Genomic DNA, 19861 nt, shown 5'->3' with positions numbered 1-19861 from the left:
TTTACAAACACAGCTCAATAATCTCAATAATAGAATGTGAAAACAGCCAAGGAAAAACTCGCTGTTACAGACATGACATTAAACTCACCCGTGAATGGCGTGTATCCCATGAGCCTCATAATGATATCTCCCCTCCTGGTGCCGAACATCGATCGGGAAAGGCGCATGGAACGCAGGAAAGAGGTGAGCTTGGGCTGTGGAAACACAGAACAGATCTGGTAAACGCATTTCCGTAACAATCTATATCCCAAAATGACAACCTCACAGAACCCCTAACCTATAGAAGAGGTCCAATAACCAGTAATCAAGAGAAAAAGCCTGAACACACATATAATAGCAAAGTATTTAATCAGGGCCGATACATGTAACTTAAAACACCATTATCAATGTTATTATTACCCAACTTAATGATACTCATTTCATTGAACATGTTACTCACACTCAATGTATTTAAAGGAAAAATTAACTGAGCTGCTAGAACATGGAGCTATATAGAACCATGGTGCTAGAACATACAGATATATAGAACCACAGAGCTAGACCATAGAGATATATAGAATCATGGTGCTAAAACATACAGATATAGAGAACCACAGAGCTAGACCATAGAGATATATAGAACCATAGTGCTAGAACATACAGGTATATAGAACCACAGAGCTAGACCATAGTGCCATGGTGCTAGAACATACAGCTATAGAGAACCAAAGCAGTAAATCGAAAGACATATATAACCACGGTGCTACAATATAGAGATTTATAGAACCAAGGCAGTATAACATAGAGTTATATAGAACAAATAAAATTAAGAAAACAATTCTAACTCTATAGAACTGTTGAAAAGTAATTGTTTCTCTGAAACATTTCCTGAAACTATCAATACAAATGTTCCGGGTATATTTTATATTTTCTTTTAAAAATATATGGTTCCGCAAATATCCAAGTGTGTTCTATACTGTCGTGTCTCTTTTAGTACCACAAACCATTTTAGTGTGTTACCAATACTGAATATCTTTCTGTCAGATCAATAACATGTCCAATCCTAAATATTTATTCTAAGTTTTTAAAAATGTTTAATTCACAGTAAATGCATTAACCCTGCGGTACTTCATGCTTACGCCACATTGAATAAATAAAACATGGAGCGGTCCTTTAACTGAGACGGAGGGGCACAGATCTTTGTTGGCCACATGTTGTGTGAAGTATGGCTTTGTTGCACGCGAAGGGGATGTAAATAAACAGGCAGATTCTTCGTTAGAAACGGTACGTGGAGCAGTAAAGATCCCATGCCAGGAATCTCGCTATCAGAGGACGTGCCTCACCGACTGAAGGTATTTGAGAGACAACCGGGGAAAAATACAACCAGTGTGCCATCCAGTGTGTCGCACGACCCAGAGTCTGCCATACTTAATGAGGGTCCCTGGCCTACTGGAGTTATGGCTTTAGGCAGAGATCACACACCATACTCCAGCCATACGTATTCATAATAGCACTCTCAGCCAATCACAGCCAGTTCAGGATTACACAAGACTTTCCTCAATCAATATTTCTTGTCTTAATGTATCTCAGCTCTTTCTTCTTTTCTGTTTTATTTTTCTTAAAATACGTAAGGAAAGGTATGGACTACTTTTCCTTGTATATGTTACTATAGTTAACAAAATTGGCAGGGCTTAAGGCACGCTCCACTACGCATGTCGACACTAACTTTCCCACAATGCTTGCTTGCCCATTGCTTCCCTCGGGCTCACATAATGCAAGTCTTTAATGCAATGTGCATGGAGGAGGTAGGGACGCAACTTTACTGCCACGCAGTAAAATGGCAAAATTCACTTGGAATTTCTAAAAATTCGCACATTATGGAATCACCCGGACATGTAATATTTAGCAAACATAAAATACAAGCTAATAGAGTGATAACCATTCTAATGCAGGGGTGGCTAACAGCCTTTTCCCATGATGCTTTGCCAGCCTAAACGCCGCTGGATGTGTATAAGAGCTGGGGATCTGTCGCTGTAATGTAAGATCCAGCATCTAAAATGTCAATTCAGGATCCAAACCCAAACAGTGCCGGCAGGACTTTCTGTTACTCAGCATGAAGAGAAATCTGGAGACTCAGAGAGAATTTCCTAACTTTTTGTAATTCTATTTCCCATGATCCTTTGCCAGTCTGTGTCATTTAGGCCTCAATTAACGTGCCCTCATTTAACCCCTGTCTGATTACGTGTGGTGCACGGTTTTAAAGTACTTATTTCTCCCAAAATAATACACGAAATTCTCTTGACACAAGACCAGACAGATCCTAAATCTCCACCTGTATTCGTACCCGCTCCCTGAATGGCTCCTCCATATAACATACTGTCCAAACATGTGCTTTGTTATAACGCCCTCCTGGCACTTGGCTTTCTCTGAACGAGACCCACTAACTCGCTAATTAATTAGAATGTGCGGCAGTGAAAGGGTTACAGGGATTGTGTGGGCAGTATATCGGATTCCCAAACATTCCCCGCTCACAGTGTGAGCAGCGGAGAACAATACAAGGATTTAACGGTTGGCTACAATCTCATTTCACCACCTGTCTCACATTCTTCCCGTACTGACGATGGCACTGAGAAAGAGAACCAAGGGTCTACTGCCAGCTGTGTAACTGGTGCCAGGATAGGGCGCACAGCAGAGGGAACCAGCTGGACCTAATGGTCAGTGCTGGCCAAGAGAACAGAAATTCAGATACAATAACGTCACCGCAAATGCCAAATCTCATCTGTGCAATCCAAGAGTGGGCTTATCGCAGAGGGGCTTATTCACTAAATATGAGATTGGCCAAAGATGCCCTAACATGTGATCACTTTGGTTATATTATAGAACTGGGACAAAATGTGCCCAACTGGCTAGAGACCTTAGCATGGCTTTCAACACCGTGTGGGCCTAATGGGAAAGTCAATCAATAGTGCCCCCTCCACAAAGGTGGTATGTCTGGGAGACATGATGAAAAATTACCTTGAGATTAGCCCCAAAAAAATGATACTGAACCTAAAATCAATTTAGCCAGCTGTGAGTGCAATAGTGAGCCATTGCAGTTAGTGCAGTACTAATACACACATAGCTCCGCCACCGAGGGTCTTGAATCCTACGAGGGTAAATCTGGAAGGTTTAAAAGGACGCACTTGCCACTGCACACACTCACTATAACTTATATTTAGATTGGCAGAATGCAATGTGTACAACCAGAGTATGCACTCACCATAATTAAAATGCACCCAGACATGGTTTATTCACTCAAAGGGGATAGTCACTAAAGTGCATTCAAAGCAGTATATTGGTCTAAAATTGAGAACTGTAATACAAACTGAAAATACATTGCACACATTCTCCAAACTCTACAATTTCTCCAGTTTGGCTAATTCAGTGAAAAAGGTGCAATTATTTAGTGTATTCTGCACATTTCCCAATTTATTTAATACGCTCCATATAAATGCTCAGCCATACAGCACTCAGTTCTAGAGTGTGTCAATAAAAATCAACACACGGGGTTACAGAATATTTAGCAGAAATCTCTAAAGAAATAAATAGATAAAAATCCAGCAAATTGCTTACTGTACTGCGGCAAACATGTCTGCTTAACCCTTTGTAGGCAGGAGGCCTGGAGCAGCTATCAGTGAAAGTTGCTGACTTTCCCTGCACAGGAAGCACAGAGGAATAAATACTAATACTATTCCTGAGAGCTGACCCAGGGGCCTGGAATTAAAAAAAGATTTTCTGTTTCAATTTAAAAGCGCAAGAAAAAAACACAAGTGAGAGGAAATTAGAATCAGGCAGGAAATTCCTGCTGGAGACGCTGGCTGGGGTCCTAATAACAGAACCCATCCAAGTCCTACGCACTCATTAACCCCAGCACTGCCAGAAAGACAGAGCCGAGAGACCTGCACTGATTAACCCCTGCACTGCCAGAAAGACAGAGCTGAGAGACCTGCACTGATTAACCCCTGCACTGCCAGAAAGACAGAGCCGAGAGACCTGCACTGATTAACCCCTGCACTGCCAGAAAGACAGAGCTGAGAGCCCTGCACTGATTAACTCCTGCACTGCCAGAAAGACAGAGCCGAGAGACCTGCACTGATTAAGCCCTGCATTGCCAGAAAGACAGAGCCGAGAGACCTGCACTGATTAAGCCCTGCACTGCCAGAAAGACAGAGCCGAGAGACCTGCACTGATTAACCCCTGCGCTGCCAGAAAGACAGAGCCGAGAGACCTGCACTGATTAACCCCTGCGCTGCCAGAAAGACAGAGCCGAGAGACCTGCACTGATTAACCCCTGCACTGCCAGAAACAGAGCTGAGAGCCCTGCACTGATTAACCCCTGCACTGCCAGAAACAGAGCTGAGACCTGCACTGATTAACCCCTGCACTGCCAGAAACAGAGCTGAGAGCCCTGCACTGATTAACTCCTGCACTGCCAGAAAGACAGAGCCGAGAGACCTGCACTGATTAACTCCTGCACTGCCAGAAAGACAGAGCCGAGAGACCTGCACTGATTAACCCCTGCACTGCCAGAAAGACAGAGCTGAGAGCCCTGCACTCATTAACCCCTGCACTGCCAGAAAGACAGAGCCGAGAGACCTGCACTGATTAACCCCTGCACTGCCAGAAACAGAGCTGAGAGCCCTGCACTGATTAACCCCTGCACTGCCAGAAACAGAGCTGAGACCTGCACTGATTAACCCCTGCACTGCCAGAAACAGAGCTGAGAGCCCTGCACTGATTAACTCCTGCACTGCCAGAAAGACAGAGCTGAGAGCCCTGCACTGATTAACCCCTGCACTGCCAGAAACAGAGCTGAGACCTGCACTGATTAACCCCTGCACTGCCAGAAACAGAGCTGAGAGCCCTGCACTGATTAACTCCTGCACTGCCAGAAAGACAGAGCTGAGAGCCCTGCACTGATTAACTCCTGCACTGCCAGAAAGACAGAGCCGAGAGACCTGCACTGATTAACCCCTGCACTGCCAGAAAGACGGAGCTGAGAGCCCTGCACTCATTAACCCCTGCACTGCCAGAAAGACAGAGCCGAGAGACCTGCACTGACTAACCCCTGCGCTGCCAGAAAGACAGAGCCGAGAGACCTGCACTGATTAACCCCTGCGCTGCAAGAAAGACAGAGCCGAGAGCCCTGCACTGATTAACCCCTGCGCTGCCAGAAAGACAGAGCCGAGAGCCCTGCACTGATTAACCCCTGCACTGCCAGAAAGACAGAGCTGAGAGCCCTGCACTGAGTAACCCCATGCACTGCCAGAAACAGAGCTGAGAGACCTGCACTGATTAACCCCTGCGCTGCCAGAAAGACAGAGCCGAGAGACCTGCACTGATTAACCCCTGCACTGCCAGAAAGACAGAGCTGAGAGCCCTGCACTGATTAACCCCTGCACTGCCAGAAACAGAGCTGAGAGACCTGCACTGATTAACCCCTGCGCTGCCAGAAAGACAGAGCCGAGAGACCTGCACTCATTAACCCCTGCACTGCCAGAAGGACATAGCTGAGAGCCCTGCACTGATTAACCCCTGCACTGCCAGAAAGACAGAGCTGAGAGCCCTGCACTGATTAACTCCTGCACTGCCAGAAGGACATAGCTGAGAGCCCTGCACTGATTAACCCCTGCACTGCCAGAACAGAACTGAATATTTGCACTAAACAACCCCTGCATTGCTAGAGTAAAAGACTAACATGCATTACTTAACCTCTGCACTGCCTGATAAACAGAGCAAAGTACCTGGTACTTCATAATCTTTCGACTGGCAGTATAGGAAACCAAAGTAAAGTGGACTAATTAACCCTTTTGCTGTCAAAATGAGGGATACAATTAACCTACATGAATTAGCCTATGTTCCTAGCATAACAGACCAGAATTCCTGCACTAAATAACCCCTGCGCTACCAGAACAGACCATAGCTGCCTGCATTAATGCCACAACCAGGTAACTAGTACTCAATAACCCCTGCATTGCCAAAATAATAGGCCTGAGTATTTGGTACTAAATAAACACAATACTAGCCTGGTATCCAGTACTAATTAACCCCTCAACTGCCATAATAACAGACCCACATATCACTTACTACTTAACCCCTGCTTTACCAGAATAACAGAACCAAACTCTTTGCATTGATTAACTCCTTCACTGCCACATTCACTAACCCCATGCAGAATAGCGGACACCAGTCTTTTGAAATAAATAACCCCAACACTGCCAGATTAACATATCCAAGTGTAAATGTGTGCATTGCCATAGCAAACATTGCCCTCACACACCAATTAAGTTCTGCGCCTCCTAAATGACAGATACAATCCCTGCATGCTCTAATTAACCCCTGCACTGCCACACAACTGATCTATAATGAAATCCTGCTGGCATAATCGACTGGATCCAAAATGTTTTCACTAACAATTCTCTGTCATTATAGCACGTTATAACAGTGCCAAGACACTATTAATCCCATCACTCCAATAACAGTGGGATCGATGCCTGCCCCAAAGAAATAGTTAACCTCTGCACTGCCAGAGTATTATTGGTAATGGGCAGAACACGGGTCCAGTATTAGTTCTGATCTTCGTGCTGCAGTGTTTAACCTCTGCCTCGCTGGACCCATCATCACCCTTCAGAGAGCTAAGGGAGAGGAACAAAAGAATTTAGGAAGAAACCCCAGCTTTGTTTATTAGGGAAGCTTTTTCTTACAACCACTTGAGTGGAAAGGGACGGATAAGTTGTGTTTGCTTTTGTAGGAATGTAGGAGATTTAACCCTAACAATGCTGAAGACAGAATAGGAATAGAACATATTCTGAGAGCTCCCAAATAAACAGGGCCATCCAAGTGCCAGCTTTAAGTGAGGCGGCTATATTTCACAGTTAATTGGGTCAGCGCTGGCTGGGTTTGTGCACCTGTGATGAGAACTCACCCCTCCGCACGTGGAAATGGGACAATGCCGAAATTAGTTTGATTTCTGCAGGCACAGACAAATCATGTTCTAAAATCCTCTCCTTCTAACGGCCTGCCTGCAGGGGGCGACACTCCGGGAATGGGAGAATGGCAGAGCATTATTCACTAAACAATCAGCAGTAGTGAAATGAAAAGCCAGCTGTAAGATATAGGCCACAAAGTTCTCCTTTAGCCTTTACACATTGCCATTCTTTCTCAGTGCACTTTCTTTTTGTTGTTTAGAGAAATAACCTCATTTTGTGCATACCCCCCAACATTTCAAATAGAGAAAGGGGGACACTTTCATTTTGAGGGTGTGACTGGGGTATGGCCAGGGGTGGAGCTGTACCTGCTTACTAATAACACATTCTCCAACTAAATTGTCATTTAGAATAACAATGTATCTTATTTATAGACTGATTTCTAAACACATTTATTATTTACGGTATGTACGGCTATGTACTGTATGTGTCTATTATATGTGTAACAATGTATCTATAACTGTACTGTATGCGTCTATTATATGTATAACAATGTATCTATAACTGTATGTGTCTATTATATCTGTAACACTGTATCTATAACTGTACTGTATGTGTCTATTATATGTGTAACACTGTATTTATAACTGTATGTGTCTATTATATGTGTAACAATGTATCTATAACTGTGCTGTATGTGTCTATTATATGTGTAACAATGTATCTATAACTGTATGTGTCTATTATATGTGTAACAGTGTATCTATAACTGTATGTGTCTATTATATGTGTAACAATGTATCTATAACTGTACTGTATGTGTCTATTATATGTGTAACACTGTATCTATAACTGTACTGTATGTGTCTATTATATGTGTAACACTGTATTTATAACTGTACTGTATGTGTCTATTATATGTGTAACACTGTATCTATAACTGCACTGTATGTGTCTATTATATGTGTAACAATGTATCTATAACTGTGCTGTATGTGTCTATTATATGTGTAACAATGTATCTATAACTGTATGTGTCTATTATATGTGTAACAATGTATCTATAACTGTGCTGTATGTGTCTATTATATGTGTAACAATGTATCTATAACTGTATGTGTCTATTATATGTGTAACAATGTATCTATAACTGTACTGTATGTGTCTATTATATGTGTAACACTGTATCTATAACTGTACTGTATGTGTCTATTATATGTGTAACACTGTATCTATAACTGTACTGTATGTGTCTATTATATGTGTAACAATGTATCTATAACTGTACGTGTCTATTATATGTGTAACAATGTATCTATAACTGTATGTGTCTGTTATATGTGTAACGATGTATCTATAACTGTATGTGTCTATTATATGTGTAACAATGTATCTATAACTGTACTGTATGTGTCTATTATATGTGTAACAATGTATCTATATACTGTATGTGTCTATTATATGTGTAACAATGTATCTATAACTATACTGTATGTGTCTATTATATGTGTAACAATGTATCTATAACTGTACTGTATGTGTCTATTATATGTGTAACACTGTATCTATAACTGTACTGTATGTGTCTATTATTTGTGTAACACTGTATCTATAACTGCACTGTATGTGTCTATTATATGTGTAACAATGTATCTATAACTGTGCTGTATGTGTCTATTATATGTGTAACAATGTATCTATAACTGTATGTGTCTATTATATGTGTAACAATGTATCTATAACTGTACTGTATGTGTCTATTATATGTGTAACACTGTATCTATAACTGTACTGTATGTGTCTATTATATGTGTAACAATGTATCTATAACTGTACTGTATGTGTTTATTATATGCGTAACAATGTATCTATATACTGTATGTGTCTATTATATGTGTAACAATGTATCTATAACTGTACTGTATGTGTCTATTATATGTGTAACAATGTATCTATATACTGTATGTGTCTATTATATGTGTAACAATGTATCTATAACTATACTGTATGTGTCTATTATATGTGTAACACTGTATCTATAACTGTACTGTGTCTATTATATGTGTAACACTGTATCTATAACTGCACTGTATGTGTCTATTATATGTGTAACAATGTATCTATAACTGTGCTGTATGTGTCTATTATATGTGTAACAATGTATCTATAACTGTGTCTATTATATGTGTAACAATGTATCTATAACTGTACTGTATGTGTCTATTATATGTGTAACACTGTATCTATAACTGTACTGTATGTGTCTATTATATGTGTAACAATGTATCTATATACTGTATGTGTCTATTATATGTGTAACAATGTATCAATAACGGTACTGTATGTGTCTACTATATGTGTAACAATGTATCTATAGCTGTACTGTATGTGTCTAATATATGTGTAACACTGTATCTATAACTGTACTGTATGTGTCTACTATATGTGTAACAATGTATCTATAGCTGTACTGTATGTATCTATTATACGTGTAACGATGTATCTATAACTGTGCTGTGTCTATTATATGTGTAACAATGTATCTATAACTGTATGTGTCTATTATATGTGTAACAATGTATCTATAACTGTATGTGTCTATTATATGTGTAACGATGTATCTATAACTGTACTGTATGTGTATTATGTGTAACGATGTATCTATAACTGTACTGTATGTGTCTATTATATGTGTAACAATGTATCTATATACTGTATGTGTCTATTATATGTGTAACAATGTATCTATATACTGTATGTATCTATTATATGTGTAACAATGTATCTATAACTGTGCTGTGTCTATTATATGTGTAACAATGTATCTATAACTGTACGTGTCTAATATATGTGTAACACTGTATCTATAACTGTACTGTATGTGTCTACTATATGTGTAACAATGTATCTATAGCTGTACTGTATGTATCTATTATATGTGTAACGATGTATCTATAACTGTGCTGTGTCTATTATATGTGTAACAATGTATCTATAACTGTATGGGTCTATTATATGTGTAACAATGTATCTATAACTGTATGTGTCTATTATATGAGTAACGATGTATCTATAACTGTACTGTATGTGTCTATTATATGTGTAACAATGTATCTATATACTGTATGTGTCTATTATATGTGTAACAATGTATCTATATACTGTATGTATCTATTATATGTGTAACGATGTATCTATAACTGTGCTGTATGTGTCTATTATATGTGTAACGATGTATCTATATACTGTATGTGTCTATTATATGTATAACAATGTATCTATAACTGTACTGTATGTGTCTTATATGTGTAACAATGTATCTATAACTGTACTGTATGTATCTATTATATGTGTAACGATGTATCTATAACTGTACTGTATGTGTCTATTATATGTGTAACAATGTATCTATAACTGCGCTGTATGTGTCTATTATATGTGTAACGATGTATCTATAACTGTACTGTATGTGTCTATTATATGTGTAACAATGTATCTATATACTGTATGTGTCTATTATATGTGTACCAATGTATCTATATACTGTATGTGTCTATTATATGTGTAACGATGTATCTATAACTGTACTGTATATGTCTATTATATGTGTAACGATGTATCTATAATTATACTGTGTCTATTATATGTGTAACAACTAGGGATCGACCGATTATCGTTCGGAATCGGTTTAAAATGTTACTGATATTGCCGATAATAAACACGCAGTATTTTTATTTATTTATAAAATATTTTACCAGGAAGGATACATTGAGATACTTGCTACTTACCTTCACAGCACACCATCTTCCTCGTCCAGCCGCCAGTGAGGCGCCACGTGACCTAACGTCACCCCTCCCTGCTGTGAGCTGCGGAACGCGAGGAACATGACTAGACACAGAAGGTGAGACTGTAAAATGAACTGTTTCTGATATCAGTCAGAGCTACAACCAGTGTCAATGTTCTTTACACTTTGACTTACAGCTACACGAGTGACTGTCAGTTTGTTGCCGCTGAGTGCCTACACAGAGCAGACCCTGTGTACAACTCATGATTTTCTGTTTTGCCATGAGTAGTGTATGGTTCATTATTATTTAAGCTAAGAAACCTTTATTGTGTGTCCTAATTAACTGGCCATTAAAACCAATATAGAGATGTGTGGGAGAAATAATACTTGGTAAGTAATCTGACAGCAGTCATACTCCTATCACTAACAGCACTGGCTTCCTGAGAGTGATGGAGGTGTGATTGCTGTTATGTTCAGTTAATGCCAGATTTGTGTAGAAATTGTGTTACTTTTATAAAACTTTAAATGTACAGAATATCGGTACGACTGATAATTGGTATTGACAATTGAAAGATGGTATCGGTTGATCCCTAGATCTTGTAGCTTTGTTGTAATGAATAGAAAGCTAATAGAAACATGAAATTCTATATAAATGATGGTCCAAAAAAAATGAGACTGATGAATTATGCCCCAAACAAACAGAAATGCATTATATAAACAAAATAAATACATTGCTTTCTAAAACGCCCTACAGTTTGTGTAATATTGGTCAAACCCTATGTTCTGTAATCACAGAGTCCATTTAACCCTTTCAGCGCTGGGTGGCGTGTCTGCTAGTAGTGAGGAAAGATTAACATACAATGTGTACCAGGCGGGTTAGGAAAACCTCACAATAAGTTCCACTTGGCGATCTCCAGGTGGAATTAATAGCAGAGCGGTCTGGGGGCGGCCGCGTCGGCCCTCGGCAATTAATGTCACAGAGCATTCCAGCTCCTCTCTGCTCTTGTCAGGCTATTTAATTATTTCTTGCGGCGTGGGGAAAAGAAAAACAATTTAACAACCAGGGTAACTTAGTCAGTAACACATTTGGCTTTAATTTTAACGGAAACTGAAGCCAAATGCAGTTCAGACTTTTCCAAGGCTCTAGGCCCCCTGCAGCGCTCTGTAATGGGGCACCAGACACCCCCAGCTTTACTGTTCATTCAGGCTCATGTCTGTGGCAGTTTCTCGAGCTTCCACATCATGGCATCCAGCCTGCTTCTGGGATGTAGAGGCTGCTGTCTCCAAATAAATAAATAAAAAGGAAGGCAACTAACAGACAGAAATACTCCCCCTCCTCCCCCCCCCCCCCCCCTAATCCAAAAAAAATATGGGATTAAGAGAGGATAAATATGGCCAGAAGTATGATTGCAGATTTTCATAAAAACGAAGCTGAGCTACTCTGCAAGTGTGCCCCCCACCCACCCACTAACAAAGTAGTTCAACTAAGAGCTAATGTGTACAATAGGTAAAACTAGCAAACAAGTAGTTGCAACAAGACAAGTTTGACGTACAGGGAGAGAAGCCCTTAAATGAAGGCTAACAGCAAAGTGCTTTAAATATAAAGGAAAATAAAAAACAAAAAAGCAAGATTTAATGCAGGAATAGGGGTTCATGGGAGAAAACGCTGCTTTACAGAAAAAAATCCAAAGAGAATTTGTTTTCATATGAAGTTTTTTTTTCCTACACGGCAAGGTCTTACACATTTACACACCTCTTGGAAAAATACTGGCTGCTTTGACTTCTAAAAAGAAAAAAGAATAAAGTCCAATGTGTAGAGCCCAAGTCACATTGGACTTCCAATAATAAGCTCTGCTTTGCTGCACAGTAAAGTAAGACTGACAGAGTTAAAACACGATGAGTAGCTTTATAGGATTGCACGTACCAAACAAGGGACATAAAGTCAGCCCTACACAAAGCCAAGTGATACACGCGATGTTAGCGATCAATAGAATCAACACAAATGCCCTCATTGTGGAGAAATAGGCCACTGTATACACAGAATATGGTCACCCGTCTTGTACTCCTCCTAATCCTAATCCAAAACTCACAGCGTGTCTATATCAAATGTCTGATAAAAAAAATGTTTTACTGAGATCTGGACCTAGGAGAGCGCCTTGGATTTGATATCATTTCTCAGTATTCGGTCTGTAGGAGGTTACATATTGATTCATATGGAATATGGGCTTATCTGTCATGGGGTTCGTGGAATGACTGTGCAGAATAGCTGCAGCTCAGAAAGTGTAGATAAATGTTAATGGTAGAAAGGACCCGGAGATCCCAATGCACTAACATTTAGAGGGAAACGTCCTCCATGGGTCAAAATAAAAGTGGGGGAGCTGGACATAACAGCAAAGCTGTACGGGGGAGAAGTTCTTGCGTGATATTACTGTAAAACACAAAAAAATAAGATACTTTAAGTAACAACTGGAGACATTTTTGATACATGTGTGATTTTTAATTGTGGTTGGACAGAAAAAAAGGTATTTTTAAGAAGGAAACCACTCAGACATCAGCGTTTCTAAAAGCAACGAGGGGCTCATTAGAAACTACGCCATTATTTAGACATTTTTCTCGCTGAGCAGTTCCAGTGCTCGTCTGAGTCAAGATTCCCCAAGTTTAACAGAAGGTTTTATTAATCAAACACTCAGAGCTCACATAGCTGAGTGCTTGGTGAAACTGTCCAGAGGGTAACGGCTCACACCATCACAGAGAGATCTTATTTGCTAAAAAATAGAGGCCTTTTATTAGAGATCTGTTAAACCTCAAAACGTGCACTGAGCTCCAGTTTCTGAACGCAAGGGCACAGATCATTACGGGGCTCATTTACTAACCAGTGAGTAGGACAGGGCCGCCAACATGGAGCAAACCATAAACCTCCATATTATGTATAGTTTACACAGCAGAGCCTAAATTGGCGCCATTGTTGGCGATACAGCCATCACAAATCAAGGTTTACTATTATTAAATGGAATACTATGTATAATACGACTCTTGCATTGTGCTGGAAATTATACGCAGGACTGTTTTCTGCTTGTCATATTTAATGATTTCAGGGATATCTTGTCGCAGACGGCTAGCTGGGACGGTTTAGTCTGTGAGTCCCCTTGGCTCTCTTTCCCGCTAGTTTAAAGAGTGGGATTCTGCCTGTATCCTGCTGCCCTTCTGGCGTACCCAGTTTTTGTCCAGCGGTCCCTAAATGCACACACAGCCTACTTGGGTAGAATACTAAAATCTCAGCTTCTTTCTAAACTGTCCAGCTTTCTAAACAGCTGGCTTGTAAGACGTCTCTGCCTGGTACAATACTCCCGCCAGGCCTTTATTTAATAGCCCAGCAGGGGATTTATTAATTGGCCCGGCCTCATGATCCCTAAACCTTCGCCTGTCGCTCTAGATACCAAGATAAGATACAATCAACACTCGGCACAATATATGGGCATTTTTTGTGTGCATTAGACACTCACTAACATAAACACCCAACATTAGCAAAGCTCGTTTTATTTTTCTTAGTATTTACTTCCATTGAGTTAAGCTACACCTGACATTCATGATTTCTCAATCAGTGAATAGCCAGAAGGTATACAATGATTTACACATTTTGTAATATTTTATCACACGTGAACACAGATTATACGTAGAGATTTCTCTAATTGGGGTCTATCCAATACTGACATATCAAACATTTTATAATACCTTTATCTTCTTATCTTTTTACAAAACCGCCATTAACTAAATAATAATATTCCACCGAGCTGCCCAGCGTGAAATTATAACATATATACAGCTGGGACAGTCTGCAATGCTACAAACCCACGGAACAAAACTATATTCAATAGACTCATATTGTACAGCAAGTTCTCTGCGATATAAATGTCTCCGAGTAGAGACAATGTCTAGTAACAGGTTACCTCTTGGCTGATTAGAAGGAGTAGCAAGTTCTCTGCGATATAAATGTCTCAGAGTAGAGACAATGTCTAGTAACATGTTACCTCTTGGCTGATTAGAAGGAGTAGCAAGTTCTCTGCGATATAAATGTCTCCGAGTAGAGACAATGTCTAGTAACAGGTTACCTCTTGGCTGATTAGAAGGAGCAGGAAGTTCTCTGCGATATAAACGTCTCCGAGTAGAGACAATGTCTAGTAACATGTTACCTCTTGGCTGATTAGAAGGAGTAGCAGGTTCTCTGCGATATAAATGTCTTCGAGTAGAGACAATGTCTAGTAACATGTTACCTCTTGGCTGATTAGAAGGAGCAGGAAGTTCTCTGCGATATAAATGTCTTCCAGTAAAGACAATGTCTAGTAACATGTTACCTCTTGGCTGATTAGAAGGAGTACCGTAAGTGAGCTCATTATACAGACATAATTGTAAACTGATGGCTCCAGCTACGGAGCCCGAGGGGTTAACTAAAGCCGAGAACTCGCATTCCTGGAGGGTATGTGTAATAGATTTCTCATGGCTCACTTACCCTTTTGAATACTCCTTCCCTGTCTTGGGACTAAATCCGCCTGACCCAGGGGAGGACAGATAGAGATCAGGGCTGAGAATGAAAAGTAAAATCACAACAAAGCTTGCTGAAGAGGCTAAATTAAAAGGAAGAGTAAAGCCTTATAAATCAGGCCGGCCCCCATTTTTACTCAGTGCTTCGGTGTTCCGTTTCTAACACTGGTCTCGACTTAATATGCTTTCGGAATGATTCAATACTGTTACAAAAACTTTCCAAGTGATTTACCTACAAACATTCTCATAGAATTTAATGATGACTTTGACTGTACTTAAATCCTACGTTTTTCTAACAGTATTGATGGATGATTTTGAAAGCTGATTAAATTAAGGCCTCAGTACGCATGGTCTAGTGGGGACTCTTAGGGTTCAATTTGAGAGCACTTACAGGGGTTTTCTGTAGGACAGAAGCTGTGAACAGTACAAAAATATCTTCCCTTAAGAAAGCCTTAAACACTCCCAGGGTTACACAGCAAAGTGAGAACTGACTGGAAAATAAAGTGAATTTAAAATTTAAATGGACACTCCAGAACCCTAAAGTGCAATAGCTTGTTAAAGTGCTTTATGTTTGAAGAGTGTGTTCTCTTTTACAAAAAGTGCAGATTTTGATAGAAATTGTTACTTTTATAAATAAACCTTGCTACACTCCCTTGGCTGTCAATCAGACAACCGGTCATGTTACTTCCTGGTTTCATTAGCTCAAGAGGCAGCAACTGCCCAGAGCACCTGCCTTGCAAAGACTTCTCATTGAGCTGCATTGGGAAGTCTGTGATTGGACAGCCACAGAAAGTCTGGGCGGGGTTAGAAGGGGAGCGCTTACAAAGGCTGCAGACAAGAAGTCTACAGCTTCTGCAAATTACTTTTAGATATAGCCCCAATGAGAAATGCTTAATTAAATGTATGCATATTTTCATTGGGGGTATAGCTACTAAACAGTGGGTTTTATTTTTGTATTTAGGCATAGGGATGCTCAAAGTAATGGACTTTGATAATGCTTATAGTTGGGTTATTTTTGCCTTGAACTTGAAATTCACGTTAAATTCACGATCCTGCTCAGTTTAGTAAACAAAGCCCTCAGAAAAACAATAAAACTCCCCCTTTTTGACCTAAGCATTAACTTTATAAGGGGTCACTTTTTGAAAAAATAAATAACAGGAAAAATAACATGTATGACGTAAAAAACTCATATAAGAGCCATGGCCTTTATACTCTAAATCAACGCTTAGCATTTTAAATAAACAATGGGCCAAATCTAAACAGCTTCTGCAGGAAAGAAAATTCGCAAATGTAAAAACGTAAGAAACCAACCAGTTTACCTATCAAAAAATATCACTTGAATATTAAAGGACCACTATAGGCACCCAGACCACTTCAGCTCAATGAAGTGATCTGGGTGCCAGGTCCCTCTAGTTTTAACCCGGCAGCTGAAAACATAGAGAAACTGCTTTGTTTACACTGAGGGTTAATCCAGCCTCTAGTGGCTGTCTCCCTGATGCTTTCGCGATTTCGCGAGTGAAAATCAGTGAGAAGACGCTGACGTCCATAGGAAAGCATTGAGTAATGCTTTTCTATGGGATGTTTGAATGCGCGCGCAGCACATGCTGTGCATGCGCATTCGGATCTGACGTCGGCAGGGGGAGGAGAGATCCCCAGCACAGAGGAAGCTCGGCACTGGAGAAAGGCAGCAGGAGGGGAGCTGTGAGGGTGTGTGGGGACCTAATGACCCTATAGTGCCAGGAAAACGAGTTATAGTGCTTCTTTTAATAATGTAAAGTACTACATGTACGAGCCTGCTTTTAGTTATTTACATATTATATTTAATGTGTAATACTTTATTTCCCTGTGGCAATATCTGGCTTCACCGATTACTACTATATTATTGTAAAGAGATTGGCTGTCCTCGTCAAAGAATATTTTTAGAGACGCTGGCCAGAAAACATGCAGCAGAATTGGGTGTTAATTGGTGCCACAAACACTATTCTATGCCTAATCTGTGTGTTCTTCCTTTACTTTGAAATGCGTAGGGGAGACTCGAGACTTTCATGGCTTCCTTCACTTTCCACCGCATTTACAGAACTAATTGCCCTTACACACTACCGACTCTGCATTAAATGCATTATTGACATTAAAGAACATAAGATTTACAAATCCCCATTGGCCTAGCTTAAAGGAACACCATAGAGTCGGGAAGACAAACATGTATTCCTGGCCCTATAGTATTAAAAACACCATCTAGCCCACTGCCCCCCTAAATATAGTAGAACTGTACCTTTACCCTTTACTCCAGTCTGCTGGTGCTGGCTCTACCCCTGATCTGCCTGCTTGGCTGATATCATCAGAAGTGTTTATCAAAGTTAATCAAAATTCCCATAAGAAAGCATAGGATTGGCTTAGACTGTCAAGGAGGCAGATCAGGGGCAGAGCCAGCACAAGTCAAACACAGCCCTGGCCAATCAGCATCTCCTCATAGAGATACATTGAATTAATGCATCTCAATGAGCAATGTTCAGGGTCTCCATGCAGAGCGCGGAGACACTGAATATCAGTCACACTGTGCAGCACTGCCCCAAGAAGCACCTCTACCAGTCTTCTAAGGAGTGGCCAATGGAGGTATCCGTAGGCTGTAATGTAAGCATTGCCTTTTTTTTCAGAAAATACAGTGTTTACTGCAAAAAGCCTGAAGGGAATAATTATACTCACCAGAACAAATACAATAAGCTGTATATTATGCAATAAGCTATAGTTGTTCTGATGTCAATAGTGTCCCTTTAAGTAAATGGCACCAGGGATGTTTTTTCCTCCTATCCAGATATAACGAGCAGTCGCCATCGGCAGCCATGATAAATGGCGCCATATCAGCCGGTGATAACTGTGAAATAATCTCAGAGCTGTGGAAAGTTTATAGACTTGCCAGACTTCAAGCTGCAACAGCTTAATAAAATCTAATTCCCACAAATTCCAGGTAGTAACCAATGCTGCGCGCATAAAACCTCCAGCTCAGATTCATTCCCACTTGTAAATAATATTTGTACATGAATAATCTGCCTGTCGTTTTTAGCCAGAGATATTTGGTTGTTAAAGGGGTACCTGGAAATCAATAGTGTTACATTCTGCCCATTATTACTGCCGGGAAGCTGAGGAAGTCGCCAGTTTTCTAGAAATACGCCATCAATTATTTCTAAAAAAAATACTCAAGCTGAATTTGACGATTTTTTTTAAACTGCCAAATTACATGCATTAGATTATTATAGAATGAACCCTGAAAACTGCAGCTCTCCATAGACTGAGCACTAAACCCTGCAGCTCTCCATAGACTGAGCACTGAACCCTGCAGCTCTCCATAGACTGAATACTGAACCCTGCAGCTCTCCACAGACTGAATACTGAACCCTGCAGCTCTCCATACACTGAGCACTGAACCCTGCAGCTCTCCATAGACTGAGCACTAAACCCTGCAGCTCTCCATAGACTGAGCACTGAACCCTGCAACTCTCCATAGACTGAGCACTGAACCCTGCAGCTCTCCATAGACTGAATACTGAACCCTGCAGCTATCCACAGACTGAATACTGAACCCTGCAGCTCTCCATAGACTGAACACTGAACCCTGCAGCTCTCCATAGACTGAATACTGAACCCTGCAGCTCTCCATAGACTGAACACTGAAGCCTGCAGCTATCCACAGACTGAATACTGAACCCTGCAGCTCTCCATAGACTGAACACTGAAGCCTGCAGCTCTCCATAGACTGAATACTGAACCCTGCAGCTCTCCATAGACTGAATACTGAACCCTGCAGCTCTCCATATACTGAATACTGAACCCTGCAGCTCTCCATAGACTGAACACTGAACCCTGCAGTTCTCCATAGACTGAATACTGAACCCTGCAGCTCTCCATAGACTGAACACTGAACCCTGCAGCTCTCCATAGACTGAATACTGAACCCTGCAGCTCTCCATAGACTGAGCTCTGAACCCTGCAGCTCTCCATAGACTGAGCACTGAACCCTGCAGCTCTCCATTGACTGAATACTGAACCCTGCAGCTCTCCATACACTGAGCACTGAACCCTGCAGCTCTGCATACACTGAGCACTGAACCCTGCAGCTCTCCATATACTGAATAATGAACCCTGCAGCTCTCCATAGACTGAACACTGAACCCTGCAGCTCTCCATAGACTGAATACTGAACCCTGCAGCTCTCATAGACTGAATACTGAACCCTGCAGCTCTCCATAGACTGAACACTGAACCCTGCAGCTCTCCATAGACTGAATAATGAACACTGCAGCTCTCCATAGACTGAATAATGAACACTGCAGCTCTCCATAGACTGAATACTGAACCCAGCAGCTCTCCATAGACTGAACACTGAACCCTGTAGCTCTCCATAGACTGAATACTGAACCCAGCAGATCTCCATATACTGAATACTGAACCCTGCAGCTCTCCATAGACTGAACACTGAACCCTGCAGCTCTCCATAGACTGAATACTGAACCCTGCAGCTCTCCATAGACTGAACACTGAACCCTGCAGCTCTCCATCGACTGAATACTGAACCCTGCAGCTCTCCATATACTGAATA

General features: G+C 40.7%; 1 protein-coding gene across 2 annotated transcripts in view; it reads right to left on the bottom strand.

The window, feature by feature from the left end:
• Window positions 1–19861, bottom strand: part of GLI2 (GLI family zinc finger 2) — a 96067-nt gene that overhangs the window by 31823 nt on the left and 44383 nt on the right. For both annotated transcript variants that reach the window (XR_010085188.1, XM_063429202.1), the window contains one exon: window positions 89–194. Coding sequence is in view for 1 of the 2 variants with exons in the window: in XM_063429202.1 (XP_063285272.1) it covers window positions 89–194 (106 nt within the window). In the remaining variant the exon portion in view is untranslated. The remainder of the gene's footprint in view (window positions 1–88; window positions 195–19861) is intronic.

Source organism: Pelobates fuscus, chromosome 8 (assembly GCF_036172605.1).
Source record: "Pelobates fuscus isolate aPelFus1 chromosome 8, aPelFus1.pri, whole genome shotgun sequence".
NCBI classification, from domain to species: Eukaryota; Metazoa; Chordata; class Amphibia; order Anura; family Pelobatidae; genus Pelobates; species Pelobates fuscus.
The sequence above is the reverse complement of the archived record's forward strand: the minus strand, read 5'-3'. Positions and strand labels throughout refer to the sequence as shown.